This window comes from Astyanax mexicanus, chromosome 23, assembly GCF_023375975.1.
Source record: "Astyanax mexicanus isolate ESR-SI-001 chromosome 23, AstMex3_surface, whole genome shotgun sequence".
Lineage (NCBI taxonomy): Eukaryota > Metazoa > Chordata > Actinopteri > Characiformes > Acestrorhamphidae > Astyanax > Astyanax mexicanus.
The window spans coordinates 21,669,596-21,684,560 of NC_064430.1; the positions used below are offsets into that span (position 1 = coordinate 21,669,596).

Sequence of the window (14,965 nt, forward strand, 5' to 3'; positions counted from 1 at the left end):
GAACTGCACAAGGCTGGAATGGGCTACAAAACCATAAGTAAGACACTGGGTGAGAAGGAGAAGACCATTTTTTGTGTAATAGTAAGAAAATGGAAGAAATACAAGACTCAGATCAGCCTAAAACTACACGAGGGAACTTGTTAATGATCTCAAGGCAGCTGGGATCAAAGTCTCTAAGAACACCATTGTTAACACATTATGCTGTAATGGATTAAAATCCTCCAGTGCCCTTATGGTCCCTCTGCTTAAAAATGGACATGTGCAGGGCCGTCTGAAGTTTACCAAAGAACACCTGGATGATTCTAAAGGTGATTGGGTGAAGGTGTTGTGAACACATGAGACAAAATTGAGCTCTTTGGCATTAACTCAACTTGCCGTGTTCAGAGGAAAATAAATGCTGACTTTGACCCTGCTGTCAAGCATGGAGGAGGGTACATTATGTTTTGGGAGTGTTTCTCTGCTAAGAGCACAGGATAATTCACGACATCAATGGGAAAATGGATGGATCCATGTACCATAAAATCCCGAGTCACAACCTCCTTTTACTCAGCACATTAAAAGATTCTCATTTAATCAAATCTACCCTGAGAAATTAGAGTAAAACAAAAAAAAAGGTACAAAACTACACCTGTACTACACTGTAGTCTAGAGTGTTTCCTTTAGAAAAAAAATACCAGGGAATACCAGCATTTACTTTTTTTTATAATGCATTTTTGACTGTTATACTCTGATTGTTGATGTGTTTGTTTTTTTAATGTGCAGTTTTGGCAGTTTGGTGATTGGGTGGATGTGGTTATTGACGATCGTCTGCCGGTGAAGGAGGGAGAGCTGATGTTCGTGCACTCGGCTGAGGGGAGCGAGTTCTGGAGCGCCCTGCTGGAGAAGGCCTATGCAAAGTGAGTGCGTACACGTGTGTGTGAGTGTCTGTGAGTATGACCGTGAACTTAACAAATTTTATAAAAATACTGAAAGAAAAGAGCAAATAACACCATGAGAATTATTGAGCTTCTAGAAGCTGATTGGATCATTAGCCACATTAATAAGGATGAACATTTCATTAATCAGCTTTAAAGAGACACACCACAGTCAGGCACCTTTAACCACATCTAAAGAGCTGCTATAACATAGTGATTAACAGCAAACACAAACTGCATTACCCACATGCACAACAGCTCACAACTAGAGTATTCGCAACTACAGTAAAGCAGATTATTTCATATCTAAACCCCCAAACCAGTGAACTTTCATTTGTCTGTTGAGTTGTATATGATATAGATGACATAGATATCTTTTTAAATAAAATTTTAGGCCAGAACTTTCTAAATCTGGTTTGAAACAATGTCTTAGGCAGTGTATTTATAAACAAATCCTGCTGATTATCTTTACACTGATTTATACAAGGCATTAAAATCTGTATTTTTTAAATATTTATTCAAATAGATTTTTTTAAAACTCATTAAAGCATAATATTATTTACACTGTCACGTCCAGGCTGAATGGATCATACGAGGCCCTGTCTGGTGGCTCCACCACTGAGGGCTTTGAGGATTTCACCGGCGGAGTTTCTGAGATGTACGAGCTGCGCAGCGCCCCCAAGGACCTGCATCGCATCATTGCTAAAGCCCTGGATAGAGGCTCGTTACTGGGCTGCTCCATAGATGTACGTTCCAACAGTGAGAGTGTCCTTAAGATTGTAAAAAACAGACCTTTATTTAGGTGATAACGGATGAACTGATTCTGCACAAATTTAAAACTGGGATTTTTTACATTAAAAGTCCTAAAAGTGAAGAAAGAAAACAAAATTAAACTAATATATTAGACTTGCTTCTTTTTTCAGTAGTAAAAAGAATCAATTACGTTTCTGTGAGTGGAAATAAAAGTATGGGAAACATGTGCAGCAATAACTTACCGGCCTAGAGGAATTTTACCCCATTCCTCCGTACAGAACAGCTTCAACTCGCTTACTTTGGTGGATTTCCCTCCATTAAACTTCATCCATTACATTTCTAATGGATTAAGGTCAGAAATTTGACTTAACCATTCCAAAAGCATAAAGTTGTACTGCTTTATCCATTTTTGGTAGATCAGTCTGTAGTGGGTCATGCACCAGACAATGACAATGACAATGATAAGCAATGTTCATGGAGGACTATTAACATAAGCCAATATAAGAAAGGCCTTTAGTTTAGCTTAGAAGAGCCTTTGTGACCTTGTGTTGGCATGACTTCCATAGAAATCTCTTATGTTTGTGCTTCAATACACTTCCCAAAATGTGTTGTGAAGTAATTATACTTTGATAGACTCTTAAATTTAATTTATTTATTTTATTTATTTTAAATTTTTACTTTTTTATACAATTTTGTCCCCAATTTACAAGGCCAATTAACCAACCCACTCGTTAGGACACCCCCTATCACTAGTGATACCCCAAAACCTGGAGGGTGAAGACCAGCACATGCCTCCTCTGATACATGTGAAGTCAGCCACCACCTTTTTTCCAACTACTGCTGATGCAGCATTTTTGAGTAGCATCACAGCACACTCTGAGGAAAGCACAGCGACTCGGTACTGATACATCAGCTCACAGATGCCTTGTGCTGAGCGACATCACCCTAAGAGTGATGAGGGAAAAGAGAATCATCAACTGTACCCACCCAGAGAGAGCAAGACCAATTATGCTCTCTCAGGGCTCCGGCAGCTGATGGCAAGCTACAGAAACAGGATTCGAACCAGTAATCTTTTTTTTTTTTTTTTCACTCCACAGATTACCAGTGCCTTTGACATGGAGGCAATCACTTTCAAGAAGCTTGTGAAAGGCCACGCCTACTCTGTCACAGCTCTGAAGGAGGTCAGTAAGAAACTTTACTTTTATTCATATGCAGGTGCACGTCAAAACGTGAATCTTATATATTATATACATTTACTACACACAGAGAGACAGAGTGATCAGTTTCAAGTGTTAATTCATTTTAATGTTGATGATCAAGGCTGTTCAACTATATGGGGATAATTCACAAGGAGTGGACTGCTGCTGGAGTCAGTGCTTCAAGAGCCACACAGAGACGTACAGGATATACAGGGCTATAACTGTATAACTCGTTTCTAAAGTCGAGCCAGTCATGACCAAGAGACAACATCAGAAGCGTATTGCCTGAGAGAGAAAGGACTGGACTGTTTATTTTTATGTTTTATTTTTCCCCATTTTCTCCCCAATTTACACTGCCAATTACCCAACCCACTCATCAGGACTCCCCCTATCACTAGTGATGCCCCAACACACCAGGAGGGTGAAGACTAGCACATGCTTCCTCTGATAGATGTGAAGCCATCCACCACTTCTGTTCGAGCTCCTGCTGATGCAGCATTGCCGAGCAGCATCACAGCGCACTCTGAGGAAAGCTCAGCGACTTGGCTCCGATACATCAGCTCACAGACGCCCTGTGCTGCAGACATCACCCCCACTTGGGGGTGAACTCACTTCTGTTGCTAGCGGTTTAGACATTAGTGGCTGTGTGTTGGGTTATTTTGAGGGCACAGCAAAATTTACACTGTTATACTGTAGCTGCACACTTACTACTTTACATTGCATCAAAGTGTCATTCTATCAGTGCTCTTCCATTAAAAGATATAATAAAATATTATTTAGAAAATAATATATATTTTCACTAGACCAACATTTCTGTATTAAAGATTTTTCCTAATAGTATTCTAATTTCTCACTTTCTGAAATACTGACTTTTCGATTTGTAATAGTTGTAAGCCACAATCATCAACATAGAAAGAAATAGAAAAGAAATCAAATCTTGACTTAGATAACTCTTGTGTCTAATACATCTATATATGTTTTTTTACTTTACTTTACAATTTTTAATTGATATAAAAATAAAGTCTACAAATAGACTAAATCTCTGTATGGGAAATAGAGCCATAAAGTATAATATACAGAGCTACAGCACCATCTGCTGGATAAAATCTCAACTCTACACAGTTTACTCTCCTGTACTACATGATTTTTTTTTTTTTATCTTAGGTGAATTTCCGAGGTAACAGAGAACAGCTGATCCGTATCAGGAACCCCTGGGGGCAGGTTGAGTGGACCGGAGCCTGGAGTGACAAGTGAGTTTTCTAGTGAACATTTGTTCAAAAGACAGAAAGTTACAGATCCAATAATTCTTTAATAAATTAAGTAAAGTATCTGCTATTTTAAGATCTTTGCTAAAAGCATCATAAATGTTTAACATCACAACAGTTAAAAACAGAAAGAAAAATACTCTCTAACAGCCACTCAAACAGCAGTCACAAATGCCATCAAAAATGTTATGATGAAACTGGCTCTCATCAGGGCCGCTCCAGGAAAGGAAGAGTAGGAGTTTTCTCTGTTGCACATGATAAGTTCATCAGAGATTCCAGCCTCAGACACCATAAGTTAACAGCTCCCCAGATTAGAGCACCTAAATGCTTCATTAATGACTTCGAAGTTATTCGATAGTCTGGAGGACTTCAGTATTTATTTACAATGTAGGAAAAAAAATAATAATAAAAACACTAAATGAGAAAGTGTATCCAAACTTTTGACTGGAACTGTGTATAGATAATTTTATTAGTTGGCATCATCTTACCTCAATTATGTGACAATTATCTATGAAAGATCAGACATTGAAATGGATCTGTAGAGCAAACAACTGAAATATTAGTTTTTTTTCCATGCTATTATATGTTAAAAACTTCAATAATTAAGAGGTGACTAGAATCCGGAGTTTCCACCAGCATTATATAACAATATTTCATGTGTTCATCTGGATCCCAGTGCTTGTACACAATTTACTCTGATCCTGGAAATGAAATTATTCAGAAATGACCCTGAAACCACATTGCTTACAATTCAATTCTGTGATTATTTTTAGTTCCTCTGAATGGAATTCAATCGATCCCAATGAAAAAGAAGAGATGAATGCCAAAATGGAGGATGGAGAGTTCTGGTGAGTACACATGTTTAGTGAGCTTGGTCTCTTCACTGTATATACCAGTTTTTAATGCTTCCTCCTGTCTCTGCTTCTCCACACTGATCCTTACACAGCATCCAGTTTCTTATTGTAGTGTGGTCCCAATTTGTCCTTCTGTTATTCCATTTTCTCTCTCTGTCTCTCTCTCTCTCTCTCTCTCAAATCAATTCAATTCAATTCAAGGTGCTTTATTGGCATGACAAATAGCAGTACATTTGTGTTGCCAAAGCCTGAGTTAAACAGTTTTACAGTATAGTAAAAGTAGAGAACTGATTCAGAGTTTCTAGAATTTCTAGAACAGTACAGAACAGATTTTACATTTTAAAACAATGCAAAAATTAAATAAATATATACAATTAAAAAATAATAATAAAAAATAAATAATATTAAAGCATAATATAATTAGTGTAAGTGTAAGTAATGAGACAAATTAACTAAAAGTTTGTGTGTGTGTGTGTGTGTGTATAGTCTGTGAAAGTGTGTAATGTGTGTATATGTACTGTGTGTGTGTGATATTTAGTGTGTTATGGTCACTCTCTCTCTCAGGATGTCGTTTCAGGAGTTTAAGCGTCAGTTCTCTCGGCTGGAGATCTGTAATCTGACGCCTGATGCTCTGAGTGAGGACACACTGAGTTTCTGGAACACTATCAAGTTTGAGGGAGGCTGGAGGAGAGGAAGCACAGCAGGAGGCTGCAGGAACCATGCCAGTGAGAAACACACATCACACACTCACAGACCCACAATATCACCTGCTTATACTCACTTGATTACTAGAGCTGTCAACGTCATACAGACCTGCCAACATGTACACATTTTACCTCCTACTACACTTGTATGTTTCTGTGCTCTAAAGTACAAATATCGTTTGTTCTTCTTTGTCCCAAGTGTGTGTGTTGAGTGTGTTCACCGCCGATTGTTTTATAACGCTGTCCGGTTAACATGGACACTAATTTAGCAAGCTACCTTTAGAGCGCCATCTGCTGTTTCAGACAGACCTAAACCAAAATTTTTTTTAAAGATTTTAATTCATTTTTAAGTGTTAAACACCACTAATATAAAATATATGTTTTCCATTTATATATTATTATACAGTATAACCAATTATTATCCTTAACGGCTAATACGATATAATTTTACAAACACATATTTCAATAATGCAAAATATTATTTATTATTGTTTTCGTCAATTATCATTTTTGTGATTAGTCTCTGGTGGAGAGGGGGTGATTTTGCACTTATTTTGTAAATTATTTTAAGGTTGGCAGGTCTGTTAACGTGTTTACATATACGATTAATCTGGAAACTTCATAACGTTATTACCTACTCCACTGTTATAAAGTGAGCAGTCAATTTTATCTGCAGCCGTGGAGGTCCAGTCATCAGTACACAATTTTAATTAGATTAATCGCATTCATGTTAAAGTGCGATTTTCTAAATGGGATAAGGGAGATTGTACATATTTACATATATAAGCTGTACATATATAAGCAGAGGGTTATATCACAGTAGATAGACATTTGCATCGGTCAGAAACCTGTAAAAAATCATTGTATGTGCCAGAGATTTACATATTTTACACTTTCCCTAAACTGAAATACAAGGAGGTTATGTTTGCACTGTGTTTCACATAAGATCTGTATGTAAGGTTGATGAGGTAAGCTTACTATTAAAAAAAATAATAAAAAAATTACATGTAAAGGAAACAATAGCTGTAGCTCTCCACTTTTCTCCCCAATTTAGCTATGCTGATTATCCCTCCCAATCAGCTGTATTCCCCCCATCACTAGTGATTCCCCAACACCAGGAGGGTAAAGACTAGCGCATGCCTTCTCTGATACATGTGAAGTCAGAATCCACCTCTTTTCCAACAACTGCTTTTGATGTAGCATCACCGAGTAGCATCACAGCGCACTGTGAAAAAAGCACAGCGATTCGGTTTTGATACATCAGCTCACAGACGCCCTGTGCTGATTGACATCACCCTTTGGAGTGATGTGGGAAGAGAGCGCCATCTACCCACCCAGAAAGATGCAAAACGCAAAGCACCAAAACCTATTACTACTAATTGCTCACCATATAGAGAATCTTCACCCTTGTTATAAACCAGGATAAATGAGCTGCTTCTTATATAAAAATACTAGGCAATACATAAATATGTCTTTGAATCTCTCTATCAGACACATTCTGGATAAACCCGCAGTATAAGATCACCCTGCTGGAGGAGGATGATGATCCTGAGGATAATGAAGAGGCCTGCAGCTTTCTGGTGGCTCTAATGCAGAAGGACCGGCGGCGCTACCGCAAACAAGGCCAGGACATGCACACTATTGGCTTTGCCATCTATGAGGTGAGCAACATGTGGGGTAGGAAAAGCTTTATAAAGATTTATAAAGATACTGTTATCTAAATATTAGGGCTATACACATATAGTTCGATTCATTAAGTTAAAATAAAGTTCGTGCTGCTCTGATCAATTTAATGATTTTCCTTTATCACCTAAATCATTAGTTGTCCCAACAGCAATTTCAGTTAAATATATTATATAATAGATGAAAAAAAGTGAAATTAAGTTTATGGGATTTATACTTCAACAAGACAACCACCCTAAACACTGCTCAAAATCTACTAAAGCATTCATGCAGAGGAAAAAATACAATATTCTGGAATGATCATCTCAGTCCCCAGACCTGAATATTATTATAAATCTGTGGTGTGATTTAAAGCAGCTGTTCATGATCAGAAACCATCAAACCTGACTGAACTGAAGATGTTTTGTAAAGAAAATCCAAAATACCTTCAATCAGAAGCCAGACTCTCATTGGAAGCTATATGAAGAGTTTAGATGCTGTTATTTCTGTAAAAGTAGGATCTACTAAATACTGATGTAATCTTTTTGGGGTACCCAAATTTATGCACCTGCTTAATTTAGTTTAAAGAATTATTACACACTTTCTGTGAATCCTATAAACTTCATTTCACTTTTCAAATATCACCGTGTTCATCTGATATATGATATATTTAACTGAAACTGCTGATCTGAACAGGGGTGCCCAAACATTTTCATACTACTGTACACCCATAATCTACATATCATATCAAACCAGAGCCATTAATTCAGCCATTAGCCACTATGGTTAATAAAACTGGTAAAATTCTATGTTTTAAGAAATTCATAATTTTACATCTTTGACTCTTGATTTTCTCTCTCTTTTTTTTTTTTTTTTTCCCCTCAGGTCCCAGATGAGGTAAACATGCTGATACATTACAGTCTGATACACAGTCATGCTGCCACCATGTGCTTTCCAGTGTTGTTCTGAGAAAACTCCTGACCAGTAATAACCAATGATGAATGCAGGGCTGTTAAACATACCATAAACAACATCCTGACCCTACTTTAGCCTAACCCGGTCCACCCCATAAACAGTTTTCTTTAGCCTGAGCCTATTTTAACATTGTTATAGTAAGTGTAGTAAGTAAGCGTTAAAATCTGAGTTGTTTGAATGAGTAAAATCTGTTCAGAATGATGTTAATAGACCCATTATTTAAGAATGGAACTGCAAATGTAAGGCGAATAAGTGGAGGAGCTGGCAGGAGGCACCGTGCAGGCTGTTTAATTTGTTACTTTGCTATATTGTGATTATCACACCATAGTTGGGAAATAGGTGGGAAACCTCGGCCAGACCAGACCTGAGTTCAGGTTGAGCATCAGGTCGGGCACAGGCTCGAGCACTGAATCTAGACTCTAAACTGTACACCTATATAATAATGGAACTGTAAAGTAGATGAACCTTATTTAGATAATTTTGTAATATCCTGCCACTAACAATAGAAAAAGCTTTTGACAAGTTGGGACCACTATTCTGCTCCTTGTTAGCACTATAGATAAGTCAGTGATGTGTATTCAAGGATTCAAGGAGATTTTATTGTCATTCGTATCACATGTGGTACATGAGGTGGAGCGAAATTGTGATCAGTTTACACCCAAGAGCTGTTATTAAAATAGATATAAAGATAAAATAAAGAATACAATAAAAAATAGAATATACAAAATAGATAGATAGATAGATAGATAGATAGATAGATAGATAGATAGATAGATAGATAGATAGATAGATAGATAGATAGATAGATAGATAGATAAGTATGCAGTCATGCAAACATACAACCATAGCATACATAGCATAGCAAACATAGCATACATATATAATTTAGGCCTAATCCCGTTTCACCCCTTGCTCCTACCATTTAACCCTACCTTTCTATTTTGAATGGTTATGCCTAGTGGTAGAATGTCCTGATTCTGCACAAGCGACCGAAGAAACCCACAAATATAGTATTTTATTTCTTACAAATGACAATAAATCTCAGTTTAACATGGTTTCAATGTATTTTTGATATTTTCTTCATAACAAGCCTTAAAATGCCAGTAGTACATCTCAGTAACTAGCTAGCTAACTAGCTAAATTGCACAAATTATACCACATACACCTGAATGTCCAAAGGTTTGTGGTCACCCATTAGGGTTTGTACGGTCATGAAAAAACTGGAAAAGTTATGGAATTTGAAAATAGCAATTTCCAGGCCTTGATAAGTTTTGGAAAAATTAAAATATCCTTGTGTTTTTGTTTATCAATGGATAAAATCTATTTTAGCTAACAAATACATCAGCTAACTCCGTTAATTCAGTACTTTAGCTCTACATTCTCAGGATCTGACACATGTTATTACTATTATTTAAGTTATTTAAGTATTATTGTGTTTCAAATTCGTCTTAGGCTTATTATAATCAATTTTGATTATAGTTTTAGTTGATTTTTGGTTTTATTGGCCATGTCTGTACTGATTTTTTCAAATTGCATGGTCCTAAAAATTTGGCTTGAAAAAAATAAAAGAAATGTATTGGTTAAAAAGTGTATGAACCCTGCCCTTTCTATTAAACACATTGAATGCAATAAATACATACATTTATATGTTCAAATGCACATAAACACAGCTCTTCTTATCCCTGTAGAGAAGTTCTGCCAATAGAATAGGACTCTTCTGGAGTCCCATTAGCATGATTCTGTTGGATCCATGACTCCTATGTTTTATTGTTGCATAGTTCCGTGGTTGCCAGAGTGTCCATCTGAAGAAGGACTTTTTCCTGCGCCACTCCTCCTGTGCTCGCTCCGAGACCTTCATCAACCTGCGGGAGGTGAGCACAAGACTCCGCCTTCCTCCAGGAGAGTATCTAATCGTCCCCTCCACGTTCGAACCTGGAAAAGAAGCTGATTTCGTCCTCAGAGTCTTCACTGAGAAACAGTCCGAGACACAGTCAGTGACATTTTCATGTTGTTAACAGTTTATCATTATTTGAATAATTGAGTAACAGTTGATCTGTTGATCTGTCTGATCTGAATGTGGATTTGAGGCTGAAGTGTCTGACAAGTAATGGGATTTTTTTAAATATATAAAAATGTATCACAGAATGCCGACAACCAGTCGCAGCAGTCCCCCTCTAGCCTGAATTTTGCAGATAACTGTATGTTTTATACAGTATTATCAGCCATGTGACCTTTTCAGGGTTGTTGAACACAGTATGGTGATTTGACAGGATGATGTGTTTTTGGTCATGTCTAATGTCCAGTTTTTCATGTACTGTATGACTCCACCAGAGCTTGAAGGGTAAAGGCTAGTTTATCCTTCCTCAGTGCTGCATGAAGCTCATCTGCATCTGATTAACCCTTTAATGTGCAACATAGGTACACCCCCTCTAATGCACCACATTAGTCAAAATGACCCGCATTCATTTTCCATGTTGTTTCATAATGGCTGAGTTGTCTTTTGAAATCAATATATTTTATTTAATTAAATTGAATATTCCAAGTTTTCTTTAAATATCTTGTTTTTGATCACCACTGATCATTATTTTCATTTTTACTTTAATATATTTTGAACAAAAATAGTTTTTATATTACTTTAGTTTTATTATGTCTTTGAAGCATTCTATTTTATATTTACTTTATTAGTGCTGGGCGGTATAACCAAAAGTTTCTGAAGGTTTCATGGTATATAAATGTATTTTTTATTATTAGTATTAAGTATTTATATTTATTTGCACGACTGGGCTTAAATATATGTTTGTGACTTAGTGTACTGTTAGGAGTACATATCATATAAAACATTAAGGCTTTAAATTAAGGCTTTGATTAGTATAGGGTTTACTTTGTCCCTTATATGAAGGAATCATAAAAAAGAGATATTTCTCAAATGTTGTACTGCACAAGTAAAACACAAGTTTAATATCAATTTACAATATATTTTTATTGAAAACATTAGAGGCATTAGAGTATTTAAGCAGATGTTTATCAGTTTATCATTCATTTCCATTGGTTCTCCAGTTAACAAATACATTCAGTTCAGTATGCATTAATATTATCCTTTTAGGTTACAGTATTAAAATATTTATAAGGGCTATAGTTACTTGTATTGCAAGGAGCAGCAGCAGAAACTCCAGGTGTTGTGTTCTCATGTTTCTCTATTCAGGACAGTGTGAGACTCCACCGAGCTGAGCTCCCGTTACTACAGTGTATTAGCTTGTTATGCTAACTGGCTAGCATTAGCTAGCAAGCTCTGCTACTGTGCTTTTTTGGCAGACATGTTCTACATGGCGCTTTGGAGCGCCTTTAGGGGTATGGCGGTATGTGAACAATGCATACCAGTTTTAAATTCCTCTCCGGTATATCGCCCAGTACGCCCAACTAAAGACACAGTAAATGTTGTAAATGTTTTTTTGACATTTGGAATTTGGGGAAATGGCGTTTCCCTCTATACTATTTCTCATGATGTGTACGATCTGAAACACCAAGTGAGCAGAATGATAATGGGATGTTTTTGTGTGTATTTTAGAGAGATGGATGATGACGTGTCCTTTATTCTGGATGAAGAGGTAAGGAAATAAATATCATTCCTCATGAAGTAGCTATGATCCCAATTTTTCCAGTATGTTTGCCCAGAAGATAGCCTATTAGAAACCTCTGTAAGAGGAATTAGCTTCTGCTGTTCTCGATTCATTTTTTTTTTTTTTTTTTATGAAACAACACATTTAGGAGTGTCTACGTATTGCAGTGTTTTAAGCTTTGTTTCTTTTTGTTTTTAAGGGGGAGATTAGAGAGGAAGACATTGACGCTTCATTCAGGAAAATGTTCACTCAGCTGGCTGGAGAGGTAAGAGTGTTTTATGAACCCCAGTGAAGGCGACTGTTGTGGAGTTTCTGTGGTACAGGTAGTTGCTGGAATGTCTCCGATAGTCTATGAGGTTGTTTAAGGTTTTTTCTCAGCGCAGTGATTTTTTTGAGTACGTTCTTCTCTAGCAAATGTTCCACAGTCAACAGTGGAAGTGGTTTTTGATGGAGGGGGGGATTATTATTATTATGTTGGGTTGTTTTTCAGGAGTTGGGCTCAGACTCTTTTCTCTGTTCCAGAGAAAGGAACATAAAGCTTCTTCATACCAAGAGTTTTTAACCAATTTCATGCTCCCTACTGTGCAACAACAGTTTGGGAACAGCCCCTTCCTGTTCCAACACCAAGAGTTTGGTGTGAACAAACTTGATTGGCCTGCACCTTAACCTGATAAAACACTTTTATGATTTAGAGAATTAGAGTATAGACAGCGAGATAGGCCTTCCTATCCAACATCATTATCTGACCTCACAAATGCGCCTCTGGAAAAAAAGAGAAAAATTCCCATTAACTCAATCCTAAACCTTGTGGAAAGCTTTCACAGAAGAGTTAAATCTGTTATATTATATTAAATATTATACTAATAATATTAAATCCTATTAATTAAGAATGGGCTGTCACTCAAGTTCACAAGTTTCAAGTTCACATTACAGGCCACATTGCTCAAATCTGCAGATTTTTTTGTTCAGATCGGATTTGGCTATCTTGTCAGTTCACATTTACAAATGTAAGTGATCTGTATCTGTGTGTAATGTGAACTAATCTGTCCCTGAAACGTCTCACATGCTGCACATTAATACGTGTATAAACCTCTCCTTCTTTACCAACTCCTCGCTTTATAAAGGGAAATGGATACATTCGTTAGCAGCTCATATGTGGAGCATCTTTTGCTGGAGTGGAGAGTAAACAGCTGGTCTGAAGTTTTATGCTCAGGTCAAGGAGGTAAAAAAAGGCCAGGCGGTTTACTTTTGCAGTTTTTGCAGCTATAGCTGCACCAAGAGATGTGTGGGTCTGAGAGAGAAGCATGTAAATGACGTATGAATTCTGATTCCTATTAATTTCCCATGTTCATGGATTGGATTTAGGACTACATATGTATGTGGCTCGGATCTGATTTAAAAAAATCAAAGTTGGCACATTCACACATCCATGACAACAATCTGATCTGAGCCACACTGTGCAAAAAAAATAGATTGCAGTCACTTCAGCCTGGTAATGGTATTTTGCAAGACTCTGACATTTTCATGTTCATATCACTTTTTTTTTATTAGTATTATTTATTTATATTTATTTGCACGACTAGGCTTTAAAATAGGTTTGTGACTTACTGTACTGTTAGGAGTGCCTATAACATTAAGACTTTATATTAAGGCTTTGAATACTATTGGGTTTACTTTGTTTACGCAAAATTACACAATTATGAAGGAATCATAAAATATATTGAGGTATTTGAGATATTTCTCAAATGTTCTACTGCACAAGTAAGACACAAGTTTAATATCAATTTACAATATATTATTATTAAAAACGTTAGAGGCATTAAAGTATTTAAGCAGATGTTTATCAGTTTATCACAAAAAATCTAAATAAAAAAAATTGGATTTGAGTCACTTCAGCCTGGTAATGTAAACGTAGCCTAATACATCATAGTATAAAATTAACTGTCTTTGCCTGTGTACGAAAGTTCCTCATCTCTCTGTTTATTTCCCTCTCTTTAGGATATGGAGATATCAGTTCATGAGCTGAGGACCATCCTGAACCGAGTGGTGTCCAAACGTAAGGCAGTGTGAATGTTGTGTGTAGAGATCACTCAGGTTGAGTGATAGTGATGGGTAAAGTGAGTGAGGTGAGGAACAGGTGGGGAAGCAGTTGATGGAGTGAGTGTTTGTGTTTCTGCATTTTGCAGACAGAGATCTGACCACAGACGGCTTCAGTCTGGAGGCATGCAGGTGTATGGTGGCCCTCATGGATGTATCCTTCCTCACCATCTAAACCAACCAATCATCTCTCACTGTAACAGGGATGACGTATTACTAACCCGTGTTTATTGGATACAAATCTCTGCTTACTATTAAACTCTCCTTGACTGAGATGAACCTCAGAAAGATGGCAGTGCTCGTCTGGGCATCTTGGAGTTCCAGATTCTGTGGAATAAGATCAGAAAGTGGCTGGTGAGATATTATATAATTGACTAATGAATTTTTACAGTTAACTGTGGTGAAATACAAACTGAAATATATGTGAATAGCTATATCTGTAATCTTTATTTGAATGTTTTGACTTCATTTTTTTTAATTGGATGTTTTAATTTGTTTTGCAAATACTGTATTTTCATCATGTTAAATGTTTTAATAATCTGAAATGGGTGTGTTTACATACAGCAGCATGCAACAGTATTCATATCCCTTGAGTTTTTTTAACATTTTGTCACTCAAATGTATTTTATGAGATTTTAAAGGAGAACTCCAGTGTAAAATGGATTTCGGGTGAAGTAAAACATGATTAAGAGTACTAATCTTTGTTGAATAGCCCACCTCTCTTCTCCCACAGCTTTTTCAAGATCCAACAATTTTATTCTGTTTGTTCAAACACCCTTTACACACCCTTTAGGGCTCGTCACTCTACTGATCGTGACTTTACTTTAAGTTGGCGGCGCCCGGAGATTTAGCTTATGCTACGGGTTGTAAACAGTGGTTTTTAATAAACTACTTCTGCACTTTTAAAGTTCCTTATACCTCGTTT

General features: G+C 36.7%; 1 protein-coding gene across 5 annotated transcripts in view; it reads left to right on the plus strand.

Annotated features, from left to right (window-relative positions):
- The window catches only part of LOC103023637 (calpain-1 catalytic subunit), a 38,793-nt gene that overhangs the window by 19,406 nt on the left and 4,422 nt on the right, over positions 1-14,965 (plus strand). For 4 of the 5 annotated variants that reach the window (XM_049471110.1, XM_049471108.1, XM_049471109.1 and 1 more), the window contains 14 exons: positions 763-896; positions 1,492-1,660; positions 2,765-2,848; positions 4,031-4,116; positions 4,905-4,979; positions 5,550-5,710; positions 7,181-7,350; positions 8,237-8,248; positions 10,105-10,316; positions 11,892-11,931; positions 12,143-12,208; positions 13,942-13,999; positions 14,130-14,194; positions 14,326-14,394. In XM_049471110.1, coding sequence (XP_049327067.1) covers positions 763-896; positions 1,492-1,660; positions 2,765-2,848; positions 4,031-4,116; positions 4,905-4,979; positions 5,550-5,710; positions 7,181-7,350; positions 8,237-8,248; positions 10,105-10,316; positions 11,892-11,931; positions 12,143-12,208; positions 13,942-13,999; positions 14,130-14,194; positions 14,326-14,394 — 1,401 coding nt within the window. The remainder of the gene's footprint in view (positions 1-762; positions 897-1,491; positions 1,661-2,764; positions 2,849-4,030; positions 4,117-4,904; positions 4,980-5,549; positions 5,711-7,180; positions 7,351-8,236; positions 8,249-10,104; positions 10,317-11,891; positions 11,932-12,142; positions 12,209-13,941; positions 14,000-14,129; positions 14,195-14,325; positions 14,395-14,965) is intronic. The other variant, XM_049471111.1, reaches the window with a different exon arrangement.